The sequence below is a fragment of the Tamandua tetradactyla genome, chromosome 24, assembly GCF_023851605.1.
Source record: "Tamandua tetradactyla isolate mTamTet1 chromosome 24, mTamTet1.pri, whole genome shotgun sequence".
Lineage (NCBI taxonomy): Eukaryota > Metazoa > Chordata > Mammalia > Pilosa > Myrmecophagidae > Tamandua > Tamandua tetradactyla.
In genome coordinates, this window is record NC_135350.1 from 21,513,804 (window position 1) to 21,527,647 (window position 13,844).

At 38.3% G+C, this 13,844-nt stretch overlaps 1 protein-coding gene across 5 annotated transcripts in view; it reads right to left on the bottom strand.

The window, feature by feature from the left end:
• The window catches only part of NFKB1 (nuclear factor kappa B subunit 1), a 166,094-nt gene that overhangs the window by 55,647 nt on the left and 96,603 nt on the right, over window positions 1–13,844 (bottom strand). For all 5 annotated transcript variants that reach the window (XM_077142675.1, XM_077142673.1, XM_077142674.1 and 2 more), the window contains one exon: window positions 3,527–3,675. In XM_077142675.1, the coding sequence (XP_076998790.1) occupies window positions 3,527–3,675 (149 nt within the window). The remainder of the gene's footprint in view (window positions 1–3,526; window positions 3,676–13,844) is intronic.

The window sequence follows — 13,844 nt, forward strand, 5'->3', positions numbered from 1 at the left end:
TTTGGAAATGACATATCAGATAAAGGTCTAGTATCCAGAATTTATAAAGAGATTGTTCAACTCAACAACAAAAGGACAGCCAACCCAATTACAAAATGGGAAAAAGACTTGAACAGACACCTACCAGAAGAGGAAATACAAGTGGCCAAAAGGCACATGAAGAGATGCTCAATGTCCCTGGCCATTAGAGAAATGCAAATCAAAACCACAATGAGATATCATCTCACACCCACCAGAATGGCCATTATCAACAAAACAGAAAATGACAAGTGCTGGAGAGGATGTGGAGAAAGAGGCACACTTATCCACTGTTGGTGGGAATGTCAAATGGTGCAACCACTGTGGAAGGCAGTTTGGCGGTTCCTCAAAAAGCTGAATATAGAATTGCCATACGACCCAGCAATACCATTGCTGGGAATCTACTCAAAGGAATTAAGGGCAAAGACACAAACGGACATTTGCACACCAATGTTTATAGCAGCGTTATTTACAATTGCAAAGAGATGGAAACAGCCAAAAATGTCCATCAACAGAAGAGTGGCTAAACAAACTGTTGTATATATATACGATGGAATATTATGCAGCTTTAAGACAGGATAAACTTATGAAGCATGTAATAACATGGATGGACCTAGAGAACATTATGCTGAGAGAGTCTAGCCAAAAACTAAAGGACAAATACTGTATGGTCCCACTGATGTGAACGGACATTCGAGAATAAACTTGGAATATGTCATTGGTAACAGAGTCCAGCAGGAGTTTGAAACAGGGTAAGATAATGGGTAATTGGAGCTGAAGAGATACAAACTGTGCAACAGGACTAGATACAAAAACTCAAAAATGGACAGCACAGTAATACCTAATTGTAAAGTAATCATGTTAAAACACTGAATGAAGCTGCATCTGAGCTATAGTTTTTTTAAACTATTATTATTACTTTTATTTCTTTTCTCTATATTAACATTCTATATCTTTTTCTGTTGTGTTGCTAGTTCTTTTAAACCGATGCAAATGTACTAAGAAACGATAATCATGCATCTATGTGATGATGTTAAGAATTACTGATTGCATATGTAGAATGGAATGATTTCTAAATGTTGGGTTAATTTCTTTTTTTCTGTTAATTAATAAATTTAAAAAAAGAAATAAAAAAAAAGAATGCATGCTAAGAGAAAAGCAAAGATGAACACTCCAAAGAAAGGCAATTCTTTCAGTTTTGATAATTTAAAGGAAATTTATTTTATCAATGTTGTTTTTCATACATCTTTCTTTGTTGTATGAGTTCAGTGCCCTGCTTGTGAATGTCTACTCTTAGCCCAAGTTGTATTATTGAAAACAGATTATCTTGGTTCCATCTAGTATTGACAAGTCTAAATAAAAACTTTGGCTATCTTCCTACATTTCTTTATGTGATATTCTTCTGTACAAGTTAGAACTAAATAATAATAATCAATGACACACCATAAATAATTATGTGGCAAGTTTGCTCTTGTTATTTCACAATATTAGCTCATGTTAGTTCAGTTTAAAGTTTTGGAGATCGATTCTTTAGCTTAACCCCTACATTTTTATAAGGGAAGAAATTAAGGCCTCCAAAAATCAGGCAAATTCCTCCCAGTCCCCCTGTGAAGAGCAACAGAACTGGCAAAGTAGTTTTGGTTTCCAGATTGCCTGCATGACGTTCTTTCAACTAGGTTCTGACTTTGGAAATAAAAGAAAGGCAAATTAATCATGAAGGAAATAAAGTAGTAATTTGGAAACTATTACAAGCAAAAGTTTCTCAGTTTAAAGTTTGGTACAAACTTTTTATAGAAAACATTCATATAATGTTTTGAATAAGAAAGTCTATTGTAACTCCAAAGTCGCATCCTCTTGATTAAATTTTTCAGTGAAAGTGGCAAAGATCAGAAAAACTCACAGTGCTATAATGAGACATTTTGATGATCAAATTTAGGAGCTTAGATGCCAAGATGTCTGTCAACTGAATGAATGAATGGGTTCTCCCAATCACTGCCCCCCACATGCCACTGCACTACATTAGAGTAAAGGAATCCCTCATTTTCCTTAGAGGCATGAAATTTGCTTTTATTCTCGCTGTAGTCCCTAATTAACCAACTATTAATTCCTTCTAAAATCCTGAAAAATTCCTGAGCCATGTCACAGAAACACCAAATTACAAACGACATTCTCAAAGTTTTATATTTACAAACACTGTTAGTAGGGAACTTCGTCTGTAGTTTCCTCTAAAGATATGATTATCACAGAGATTAAAAAGGACCAAAGAGAATAAATACTTCAAATTGACAGAAGCCTCCTGGAGTTAATCTGCAGAAATACCAAGTGATCAATTAGTTTGTAACTGTGACAATAACCTTGCATTTCAAATCTCTCCTGGTCAGTCAGGAACTGCAAGGGGTCCCAAAACAGACGATGAACCAACTGTGATATACCACAGGAAATAGGCCAGTCTTCAAAGAGGATGTTGAAACAAGTCCATATAAAGCACACTTGATTTTTTCAAATCAATTTAAGCTTCTTCCTTCAATCTAAAGTGTTTTTTTTTCAAACATCAAAAGAAGCAGATTTTAGTGACTTAAAAGAAAGCGCTCTCTCTCTAGGTTTTTCACACTTGAATATTTTCACAGTCAAACAAAGAAATACCTAGGAACATGAAAGCTCAACCTACCCAGTAACAACCAACTTGAAACTTGATTTGAATTCAAAGCCTGAAATGCTATCATAAGCTTAATTATAGTTGATTTAAACAATTCTTTTCTTTTGAATGAATAGCCTAGATTAACAGGAATTTTAGTATAAGTTATTTAAGCCTGGATAAGAAAACCCTGAAAGATATTTTTAAAAATTAAACAAAATTAATTCAAAATTTCTTCTTTTGGATTGCAATTATTTCTATAAAACTTCATTTCATTAATAATTGCTTGCCTGTCTAACCAACCCTTAAGCGAATACATCATTTTGTATTTCTATCTGAAGGACAATGAATGCCAAAAAATTTTTTATTTCTTCTTATCTGTGGACATTTCTGAAACAATATTTATTTATGCCCTTCAAGTCCAGAATGTTCACACTATAAATCCAGAGTCAATATTCATGAAAGAAGTCAGTGAGAGTGTGAAACTACCCATAAAGTGTTGATTTCTACACTAGGTTTTTTATTCCTCTTTCCTCCTTGTCTTTAATTCCAGGAGAAGGAAAATATCATTAAAAGTGCCACAAATACCTTCTAGGTCAAGTGGCCATATAATTTATCATCCATGCTGGCCACTTCTGAGAGTGAAAGGGAATGCTATAAATCATTAGGCAAGGCCAATGGATGCAGTTCAGGCAAACTCAGACATGTGGTTATCTTACCCCTTGAAGTACAAGTGAGAGCACAGGTTTTCTCACTGAGGCCTCTGAAGGTCTCAGAAAAGTCTCTAATCGAAAGGGCCTATTTCCGTCAAAGTCCTTGTACCCCACGTTCTATCTGTTCCTACTTCCCACAGCATCGTACACCCTCACTTACCCAACCACCATGTCCTTGGGTCCAGCGTTTACAGTGCAGATGCCATCCTCACAGTGTTTCCCCACCAGGCTGTGCGCATGCAGGTGGATGTTTTTTCCATTTGTGACCAACTGAACAATGACCTTTGCAGGTCCCACATAATTGCAGATCTATATAAGAAACACATTACAAAAGTCAGCTTATCTGACAACATAGTAATGTGGGAAAATGTTTACATTAAGCTAGTAAGTCTAAATGCAAGATATAAAAGTATAGATACGCATACATATGTGACCACAGCTTTGTTTTTAAAATTTAAAACAATGACAGGATGGAAATAAATTAAAATGACAATGGTGACTGTTTTGTGTGGTGAGAGGGTATACCCCAGGAAGCAGACCATTTCAAATACAAGACGTATTGTTAAAGTTGGAACAGCGCATCTTGGGAGATGCTATATTGCATCTTCCCGCTATCTACCCACTAACCAGAAGCCAGTTTTCACCTGCACCCTCATCACAATTTTCAGTCACATGAGCTGGGTGAATGATCAATGAGAAGATAATTGATGCTTGATAGAAATCAAGGGAAGGAGGGTGATGAGCAGAAAGAGTGCATCCTTTTTGCCATGTGATGTGGCAGGAGAAAAAGTATTCCCCACCTCCAAGGACCTGGCTTTGAAGGTTTGCCATGCATGCTCAAGTCCAAGGTCTTGGCCTAGAGTCATCTGTTAGGATATTTCAGCCTTCAGAGCTTTGAGCTGATAAATTCCCATTGTTTAAACCAACCCATTGTGTGGTATTTGTGTTTAGCAGCCAGGAAATGAAATAGTACTCCATCTTTTTATCTCATATTGTGCTGTTTTGAGTGCATGCCTAACCTAAGTCCAGCCTCTCCTAACTACACAATCATTAGAAATAAATCAGTCGACACAAGCAGTGCAGACACCAAAAGAAGGATGCAGAGGGAATCCCACCTACAGATGGCTCCTTAATGGAACACCAGGTATAAAATGGTGAAAAACCTAAACCTGACAATAAGACTTTCTGAAAATAGAGGGAATACCTTTCAGTTTGCCCACTTGTACTGTTAACGTCATCAAATGGATTCATATTCCACTGAGCCAGGGATTGGGAAGTATTTTCTCAATGTGGATTGTTCCCATATCCAGCCTCTCATTACAAAAGTTGAGAATGTGATCAGGGCTAGGATTATTCCTCAGGGGATTTTAGGGAAGAGGAGTTTCTCCTTTGATTCAAGGACAGCCTCCTTGCCTTCCTACTTTTTCTTTATTGTGAAACATGATGCATATAAAAGCAAATTTCAAAGCTGCCTCTTTCTAATCAACAGTGTGGTTCCACTGGAAGCCTAAATGTCTCTCTGCTTGAATCTTTGCTCACAGCTGTTGCAAAGGTTTGCTTCTGAACCCTCTAGTACCCTTTCCAAGGAGCATGGACACCAGCACTGGCCTCTAGTCCTTTCAGAGCAATGTAATCACAAAGAAGGCTTATGCTTAAATATGAATTTGCCTACTACAAAGCACAAATAGTTTTTTCAAAAGGTATAGCACTTAAAAAAAACCTCTGGGCATATAGCTAATTATTATCAACTCAAGGTTTTTTCTTTCATAGCAGACAGAAAAAACCCTTACTTTTAAAAGTTTAGGACAGGGAATAAGAATTTCTGCATTTGTTCCAACGTTAGCTGTTGTTCCTGTGTATCTGCTGGATTGGTGATGCCAGTTTCTATTCCTTGGTAACCATGTCTGAAATCGGTCTTTAGTATGATGACATATCTCACAAGGACTACTTCAGCAATAAATGAATAGTGAAAGAACACTGAATAGATCCTGTAATTTCATTTCTAAGTGACACTAACCACAGGATTGCCGCTAAGCACAGGAGTGTAAGGCATGACAAAATTCTTTGCTTGGGTGAAATCAAGTAGGCTATCAATTTAAGTGAGTTATTGTAAGGAATCTAGTGACTAAAGCCTGATGATTTTGGATTCTTAGACCCTTCAATGTGACCACCATGAAGGAATTAGTCACTGGCACTGAAGAGGTGGGAGGTGTCCTCAAAAAGCACTCACATCTTTTTCACTATTATTTCATCATTGAAAGGGTGGCAAGAATGAGGAACTGGGTAGTCTCTGAGGTAAAGGACCTAAAAAATTTGTCAGTGACTAATGTGCTGTTCGATCCATTTGAAAGAGTCTATGTCAGCATGGTATCATCTGGTTTTTACATAGACCACAGGGCAGCGACAGGAAGGTCCCTAGTTTTTGTGGACTTTCCAAAACAGTGACTAAAGAAGCAAGCTCAGTGTGGGGAGAGAAAAAAATGATACTATTTTCAGGTTACATGGCACATGAAGGCACTGGAATTCTAACTTAGAGGCGAGTATACTTCCTAAGATACCAAGATCACTGAGAATTACTTGCAGTTGATTTAGGAATTAATTTGTTCTATGGAGACTTTAATTCTTATTCAGTCCCCCTTTCACTTCTTTGAATAGTGGTTTCCTTAAACATTAAGTTTATTAGTGAGCAGAAGTATCTGCTAGAAAGGTTGGGTATTTCTAGAAGGTTCTAAAAACCGTAGACCTATAACAACACAAATGGCTTAAACACAAGTTAAGCTTTCGATTAGAGCCAAGGAGACAAAAATGACAAAACTTGAGTAATAAGCTGATGTAAGAACACAGACTTAGGGTGGACTTTCTAGGTTTGAAGTCAGTTCTGCCACTTACTAGCTCGGAGATGGTGGGAAGCTCTTATTTTCCTCATCTGTAAAATCTCAAAGGGTAGTTGTGATGACTAAGAAAATTACTACATGTAAAGTGTTTAGAACAGTGCCCAGCAATGGTTAACCATTATCCTGTTTATTTCTGTAATGTATTCTAATGCCTAAATCTTTAGAGATCTGTAAATAATTAAGAGAACTTTTAGAGCTCTTTAGATAATTCAACTACATTAGAGATCTTTAAACTGCCCTGACATTATTTTTTTTAATCCCATCTACAGGTAGGTGGCTTGAATAAATCACCAATTCTGGCCATTTCTATATCTAGGGTAAGTCTTTTTTCCAAAGGGCCATATTTTGGTGGGTTTTGTTAATTTTGTAGTAATAATTATGTTAACCTAGTAAGAGAAATCATTCCTTAGGGTACTCAGGATTTCCTGGCTTCCTTGATGAAATCAAGAATGCCTTTGATTTGCTTTCTGACTCAACACCTGCTGATTAGCATAAGCTAGATGTGCTTTTTGAGTAAGAAATAGAGACCAAGGGTCTCAGATAATACTGACTTTAGTCAAATCACCTCCTTTTATTTAAAACAACTCTGTCATGCTGTGGCAAAGTACATACTGGTTCTGCAAAGGTGAGTAAGAGAAGAGAAGCAGTCTAAAATTTCTGGGAAACAGAACTTGAAATGTCTAGTTTACTTTCTTGGTAAATTTGACCAGATCACTTTGGCAGAACGTAGAGTCAATACGAACACAAGACGTGACACATGAAGTGGTCCTTTTTCACCTTAGTTTTCTCCTGAAGTGATGATGATACAATAAAGAAGAGAAGGAGGGAAAAAAAAATCCACAATTTTAAATAGAAATCTTCCTCAACTTTACTTGTGTTCCTGACTGTGCTGGTTTGAAAGGATGTATGCCCCCTAAGAAAAGCCAAGTTTTAATATAAATCCCATTTCCTAAAGGTAGAATAATCCCTATTCAATACTGTATGTTTGAAACTGTAATCAGATCATCTCCCTGAATGATGGGATTTAGTTAAGAATGGTTGTTAAACTGGATTAGGGGATGACATGTCTCCACCCATTCGAGTGGGTCTTGATTAGTTTCTGAAGTCCTATTAAAGAGGAAACATTTTGGAGAATGAGAGATTCAGAGAGATTCAGAGAGAGCAACACTACAAAGCAGAGAGTCCACCGGCCAATGACCTTTGGAGATGAAGAAGAAAGACAATTCCCGGGGAGCTTCATGAAATAGGAAGCCAGGAGAGAAAGCTAGCAGATGACGCCATGTTCACCATGTGCCCTTCCAGCTGAGAGAGAAGCCCTGACTGTGTTCGCCATGTGCCTTCTCACTTGAGGGAGAAACCCTGAACTTCATCGGCCCTCTTGAACCAAGGTATCTTTCCCTGGATGCCTTTGATTGGACTTTTCTATAGACTTGTTTTAATTCTCGGCCTTAGAACTGTAAACTAGCAACTCATTAAATTCCCCTTGTTAAAAGCCATTCCGTTTCTGGTATATTGCATTCTGGCAGCTAGCAAACTAGAACACTGACCCTACTAGATAAAGCAGCAGAGCGATGTGGTGAAGTCCAAGGGCTCTGAAGCCAGGCTGCTGGGCTCAAATGCCTCCACTCCTCCCTACTAGCTTTGTAAATAGGGCAGGATGGTTAACATCTCCGGACTTCAGTTTTCCATCTTTAGAATGAGGGTAGTGTGGGACATGACTCCCAGGGGTGTGGACCTTCCTGGCAACGTGGGACAGAAATCCTAGAATGAGCTGAGACTCAGCATCAAGGGATTGAGAAAAACCCTAGAATGAGCTGAAACTCAGCATCAAGGGATTGAGAAAACCTTCTTGACCAAAAGGGGGAAGAGTGAAATGAGACAAAGTGTCAATGGCTGAGAGATTCCAAACAGAGTCAAGAGGTTATCATGGAGGTTATTATTACACATTGAGTAGGTATCACCTTGTTATTCAAGATGTAATGGAGACGCTGGAGGAAACTGCCTGAAAATGTGGAGCTGTGTTCCAGTAGCCAAGTTTCTTGAGGATGATTGAATAATGATACAGCTTTCACAATGTGACTGTGTGATTGTGAAAACCTTGTGTCTGATGCTCCTTTTATCTACCTTGTCAACAAACAAGTAGAACACATGGAATAAAAATAAATAATACGGGGAACAAATGTTAAAATAAATTTAGTTTGAAATGCTAGTGATCAGTGAAAGCGAGGGGCATGGGGTATGGGGTATGGTAGGTATAATCTTTTTTTTTCTGTTTTTGTTTTATTTCTTTTTATTTCTTTTCCTGAATGGATGCAAATGTTCTAAGAAATGATGAATATGCAACTAAGTGATGATATTGTGAATTACTGATTATCTATGTTAATGTTTTATTTCATTTGTTAAATTTTTTTAATTAATAAATAAATTTTTAAAAAATGAGGGTAGTAAGAAAACGGATTTCATAAGATGTTTTGAGGATTTAATGAGTTAATACACTGCATGGTTCCCAATGGAATTAGCAATCCCAAACATAAATCCATTCTTCCATCCAGGCTATTGTCATTTTATAAGAAAACATGTACCCATTCATTCAGTGAGTATTTATTAACCCCATTCTATGTTCCATGTACTGTTCTAGGTCACAGAGTAGAGGGATACATAGTAAGCACAAAGCAGGCAGAGCCCCTGTTCCTATGGGGATTACAGAGTGGCAATGAAACTAATAAAATAATCTCACAAATAAAAGGAAAGCCATAACTGTGATCAGAGTCCTACAAAGGACACATATATTTCTTCCTCCTACCCTCCCTCTCTCCTTCCTTTATCTCCTTCTTTTCTATCTGTCTCTTTCTTTCTAGCTATTTTATGATAGGATTTGACCTGGTCAGGAAGTCAGAGAAAGTTTCCTGAGAGGGTAATGAGGGCTGGGATCAGAAAGATGAAAAGGGGTGTATGAAGCAAGGGGATGGGAAGGGGTGAGAGAGCTGAGAAGAGGGTGCCTGGCAGGAAGAACAGCATGTGTAAAAGCCCTGGGGTGAGCCTACTCATGACCTCCTCAGACCACTCATGACTATTTCTCAGAGTTTTCTTTAGAAGTTCCTCCTACTTGGGGTGTCCATTTAATTTTCCATGACACCTTCCTCATCACTTTAGCCCATAAAAGCACCACTGTTTTTGGAATGCGATTGGATTGTGTGAGGGGCTGGGGGAAGGGGGAACCATATACAACGAGGGGGTGCAAGGGTAGTTCAGGGGTAGGATTCCTGCCATGCAGAAGACCCGGGTTCAATTCCTGGTCTATGCACTCCTCAAAAAACAATAATGGGATACTCACAGGGAAAAAAAATGAAATGTGACCCCACCATACAGCATAGAAAAAAAAAATATATATATATATGCACAACTTATTGCCACTAGAAGACAGTAAAACCAAAGGTTCACAAAAGGGTTATTGTCTGATCTCTCTTGTTTTTTAAATTCCCAGAGCACATACGGCTATACTTCATAACACTGCTCTATGGAAGATGTTAACTCTGCTAATCCCCACACCAGTCTGTGGGGGCAGCAGTGGTAGCCTATCCTACAGCTGAGGGACCTGAGGCTCATTAAGATGAAGTAAACTGTTATGGCTCCAATAACTGTAGTGATTTGGTAGCATTTTGAAGTTGGATCTGTTCACTCCAAAGTCCATTCACACATTTTTTTCCATTACACTGTGCTAACACTTGGGTCATTCATTTTTAAAATTTTTTACAGGTCTAGTTTTCCCACGGTTTTATAGTTGTACTTTGCCAAGCACAATATTGGTACATGGTAGTTATTCCTAAAAAAAAACCTGTTTTTTTTTTATTTGGTTTTTGTTGTTGTTGTTTTTCTGTTTTTTTTTTTTTTAATGTGTTGTAAGAAGAAGGTTCAAGAGATAGTTGTGAAAGGTGGTAGAATTGAAATTGTCCTCTCGAAAGGCTACTTCATTAAAAATAAACACAAAAACATGTTACTGACATTATTAGTTTATGAATTAATTCTTCTCAGGTTCTGAGTCAGATTGTAAGAGAGAGAGAGAGAGAGGGAGAGGAAGAAAGAGAAAGAAAGAAAGAAAGAAAGAAAGGGAGAAAGAGAGAAATGAACAGTATTTTAGTAATATATCTTCTTTTGGTGATGAAAAAAAGGTGACGTTTCATTATTATTTATTATTTATTTTGCACCCAGGAACTACAGAATAACCTTTATTAAAAGAGATAGCACAGAAGCATATCTAGCAGTTATTTAATAGAGGAGGGAGCTGCTCAGTGAAATCAGTTTCTTCCTTCGCTCTAAGGCAGGAGATTCAAATTGATTTGATGTGGAATCAGATCCCAGCTGTTCTCCCTACTAGCTTTGTGGTCTTGCAAAGCGGTATAATAACTTCTCTGAGCCTCAGGCTCCACATCTACAAAATGGGCTACTGATGAGCTACTGATGATTACAGTGTCTTGCACATGATCGGCACCTTGGAAGCACCAGTTCCTTCCCTTCTCTTTTAATTTTAAAAGGAATGATTTCTGCTCTGGGCCTCACAAAAACCCTGTGAGGTATACAGGGCTGGCACTACTATTTTCATTTTGCAGATAAGGAAACAGGGGTTCAGACAAATTGAGTGACAAGTGACAGAGCCAAGGGCAGACAGCCAAGAGTCAGAGGTCCTTGGAACTCACCCTGAGTCTTCTGAATATGTCTTGTGTTCTTAGTAAGGTGGGACAACAGGAAAATGTCCTCTTTGACCCATTCACTGTTGCTGGTACATTTGTTTTCCAGTAGTTCTCAGGATTTTCACTGATTCACAGACATTCTTTTACCTGGTTTAGCTCCAGTTTGGTTACTTGACTGGCCAACAGCATATACAGCCTAAATGGTGAGGCTGGCTTTAGAAGGGCCAACTGTGGCAATAAACACAACAAAATGGGCTAAGAGGATTTCATCCACACAGAGAAGATGAACTATAACTCTGTTCTGAAAGTTTGGAATTTTTTTGTCATACTTTGATCAGAGTTTCCTTTTTTGCCTAATTTTAATTTTCAGTTTCATTACATCAGACATAGCTGCTTATAAGCATGTTCTCAGAAAGTCAAATAACACACTGAGACTAAGACTCCAGAAATTGTCGAGGACATTACCTCATTAGTAAATTACAACTAAATTTACCTTTGAAGGGTCTAATGATCCATGATTATAAAAATATATAGGAAAAGTAGACAGTTTGTAATTAATGAATGAATTGTGTGATAACTGTTCATTTATAAGTCATTTTTTGGGGGAATGGGATGTGTTCTTAAACAAAAAATAAAGTTTAAATTAGTGGTACTCTGGCACCTTTTCTATATTTTTTATCTTCCTTACTGTACCATGTGCATTCTTAAATTCTTTTTTTTCTGAAGAAAAGTAAAAAATATGTAATATCTAGTCTGACCTTCAAAAGATATCTCTGCTCTGACCAGTTTTCACCACCTCCACCGCTGTACCTTGGTTTCAAGCCACTGTCATGTCTCCTGAGTTTTTGCTCCTAACTGCATTTCCTGTACCTGTCCCTCCTCCCAACAGCCTGTTTTCCTCAGTGATCCTGTTCAAGATTTTTCACTCCTTTGCTCAAAACCCTCCCAAAATTAAAGTTGTTGAAGCTGAGTGATAAGTACAAGGGGGCTCATTACACTATTCTGTGCACTTTTGTATATGGTTACAAATTTCCATGATACGACAGTAAAAAAACAAACACACACACCTCCAATGCCTCTCGGTCTCACTGCAAGTTTTAAAAACAAAATCTTTACAACCACTCCTAAGGTCTGCACAAGCTGACCACCCCACCACATTTCCTCTCTGACCTTATTTCTAACTACTACTCCCCCCCTCCAACTTGGGTCCTACCACATCAGCCTCCTTGTTGGTTTTGAACATGCCTGGTCAGCTCTCTCCTCAGAGTCTTTGCACTGCTATTTCCCTTACCTGGAACACTCTTACCTTGTATATCTGCATGTTCTCTTACCTTCCTTCATGCTTTGCACAAATGCCATTCTCTCAAGTAGGCTTTCACTGACCATCCAGCTCCATTGAAACTTGTGCCACCCCCATCCTCACATTCCTTGGTCCTCTCCTCTGCTTAATTTTTCTCCATGCATTAATTACAACCTAATATGTTTTGTACTTTATTTCTTTAATTATTGCTTATCCTCCACTAGAATGGAGTCTCATAAGGACGGGATGTTGACTTCTTCCCTACTATCTCCCCAGCTTTAGTCATATTGTAGGCATTCAATACTTATTTCTTCAATGAATGTAAGATTAAGTGATTAAAACATGATTAAAATGTTACCCAAGGGAAGGTAATTTACTAAAATATAAAGAGCTGTGTTAGATTAGCAGTGGAATTAAGTGGCTACATTCATTTTTTTGTTATTTTGTCTTCAAGAAAAAAAGAGAGAAAAAAGGCTAGATCCCAGTGTAGCCTCTCAAGATCAATATGCTATTTAAATTAGGATGTGATTATTAGACAGTCAGAATGGAACCGCAGTGGTTGAGAGATGGGTGTCTGGGTGAGGACTCTGGCTGCTGGCACCAGTCTGTAGGATGGTACGAGGAATCTAACTGCTGACTGGTATGAATACTGGTAGCAGTGGGAGAGTGAAGGGAAGGGGGCCCCTGAATCATCTCCCTTGGTAAACCAAGGTAGCAGTTCTCCTCTTGAAGTCCAAGTCATCCTCCTGTACTTTCCTCTTCCTACCTAATCACAGTCATCTACAGGGGGGTCTCCCTCTTGTCCTGGGGTTTAAGCACTGAATCAAACATTTTCTCTATTCATTCCCTTGTCATCATCCTTAGGAATCCAAGATTCATAATTGTGATCCACCCCAATTTCACAGTGCCTTGTTTCTCAAATGAGAATGCCCTTCTTTGATGTTCACTCTGATGACTCATGGGGACAACCACACAGGACCTTAGCTTGATGCAGTGCAGGGTTGCACTACCAAGATCTCAAACTAATGGGGACCCTTTTCAATAAAGAGCACAGGCTTTGGGGTCAGCCTGCCTCCACATCTTGGCTTCCCCTATTACTAGCTATGTGATCCCGGGCCAGTTCTTTAATTTCTTGACTTGTTCCCTCATCCATAAAACGTGAGTAGAAATACACTATCTCTGAATTTTCACAAAGATGAAAGGAGATAAAGTACAGTACATAATGCATACCAGATACAAAATAAATGCCCATGATTTTTATTTAGCTCCTCCTCATACCTTAAGCAGATATCTGCAGTTGACATGGCTCTGACTTTAAATGAGAAGTTGGAAGGCACTGCATGTGAGTTTCTTCAACCTCTTTTCTCCTTACTGTTACCCTACTCAAAACGTCCCTATAACCTCACATATCCTTCCTAATTCCGAGAAAAGCAGATGTGTTCCCTTTTCCAGGGCTAACTACCCTGTTTGTGTCCTTGGTGTTATATTAATTCCAGACCTCCTTGAATTGCTCTCCTCCATCTCTCTCCAAAGGATCTTCCCCTTTAGTCTACAAACATGTGCTCTTCTCCTTCATCCTAAAAAGAGACCCTTTTC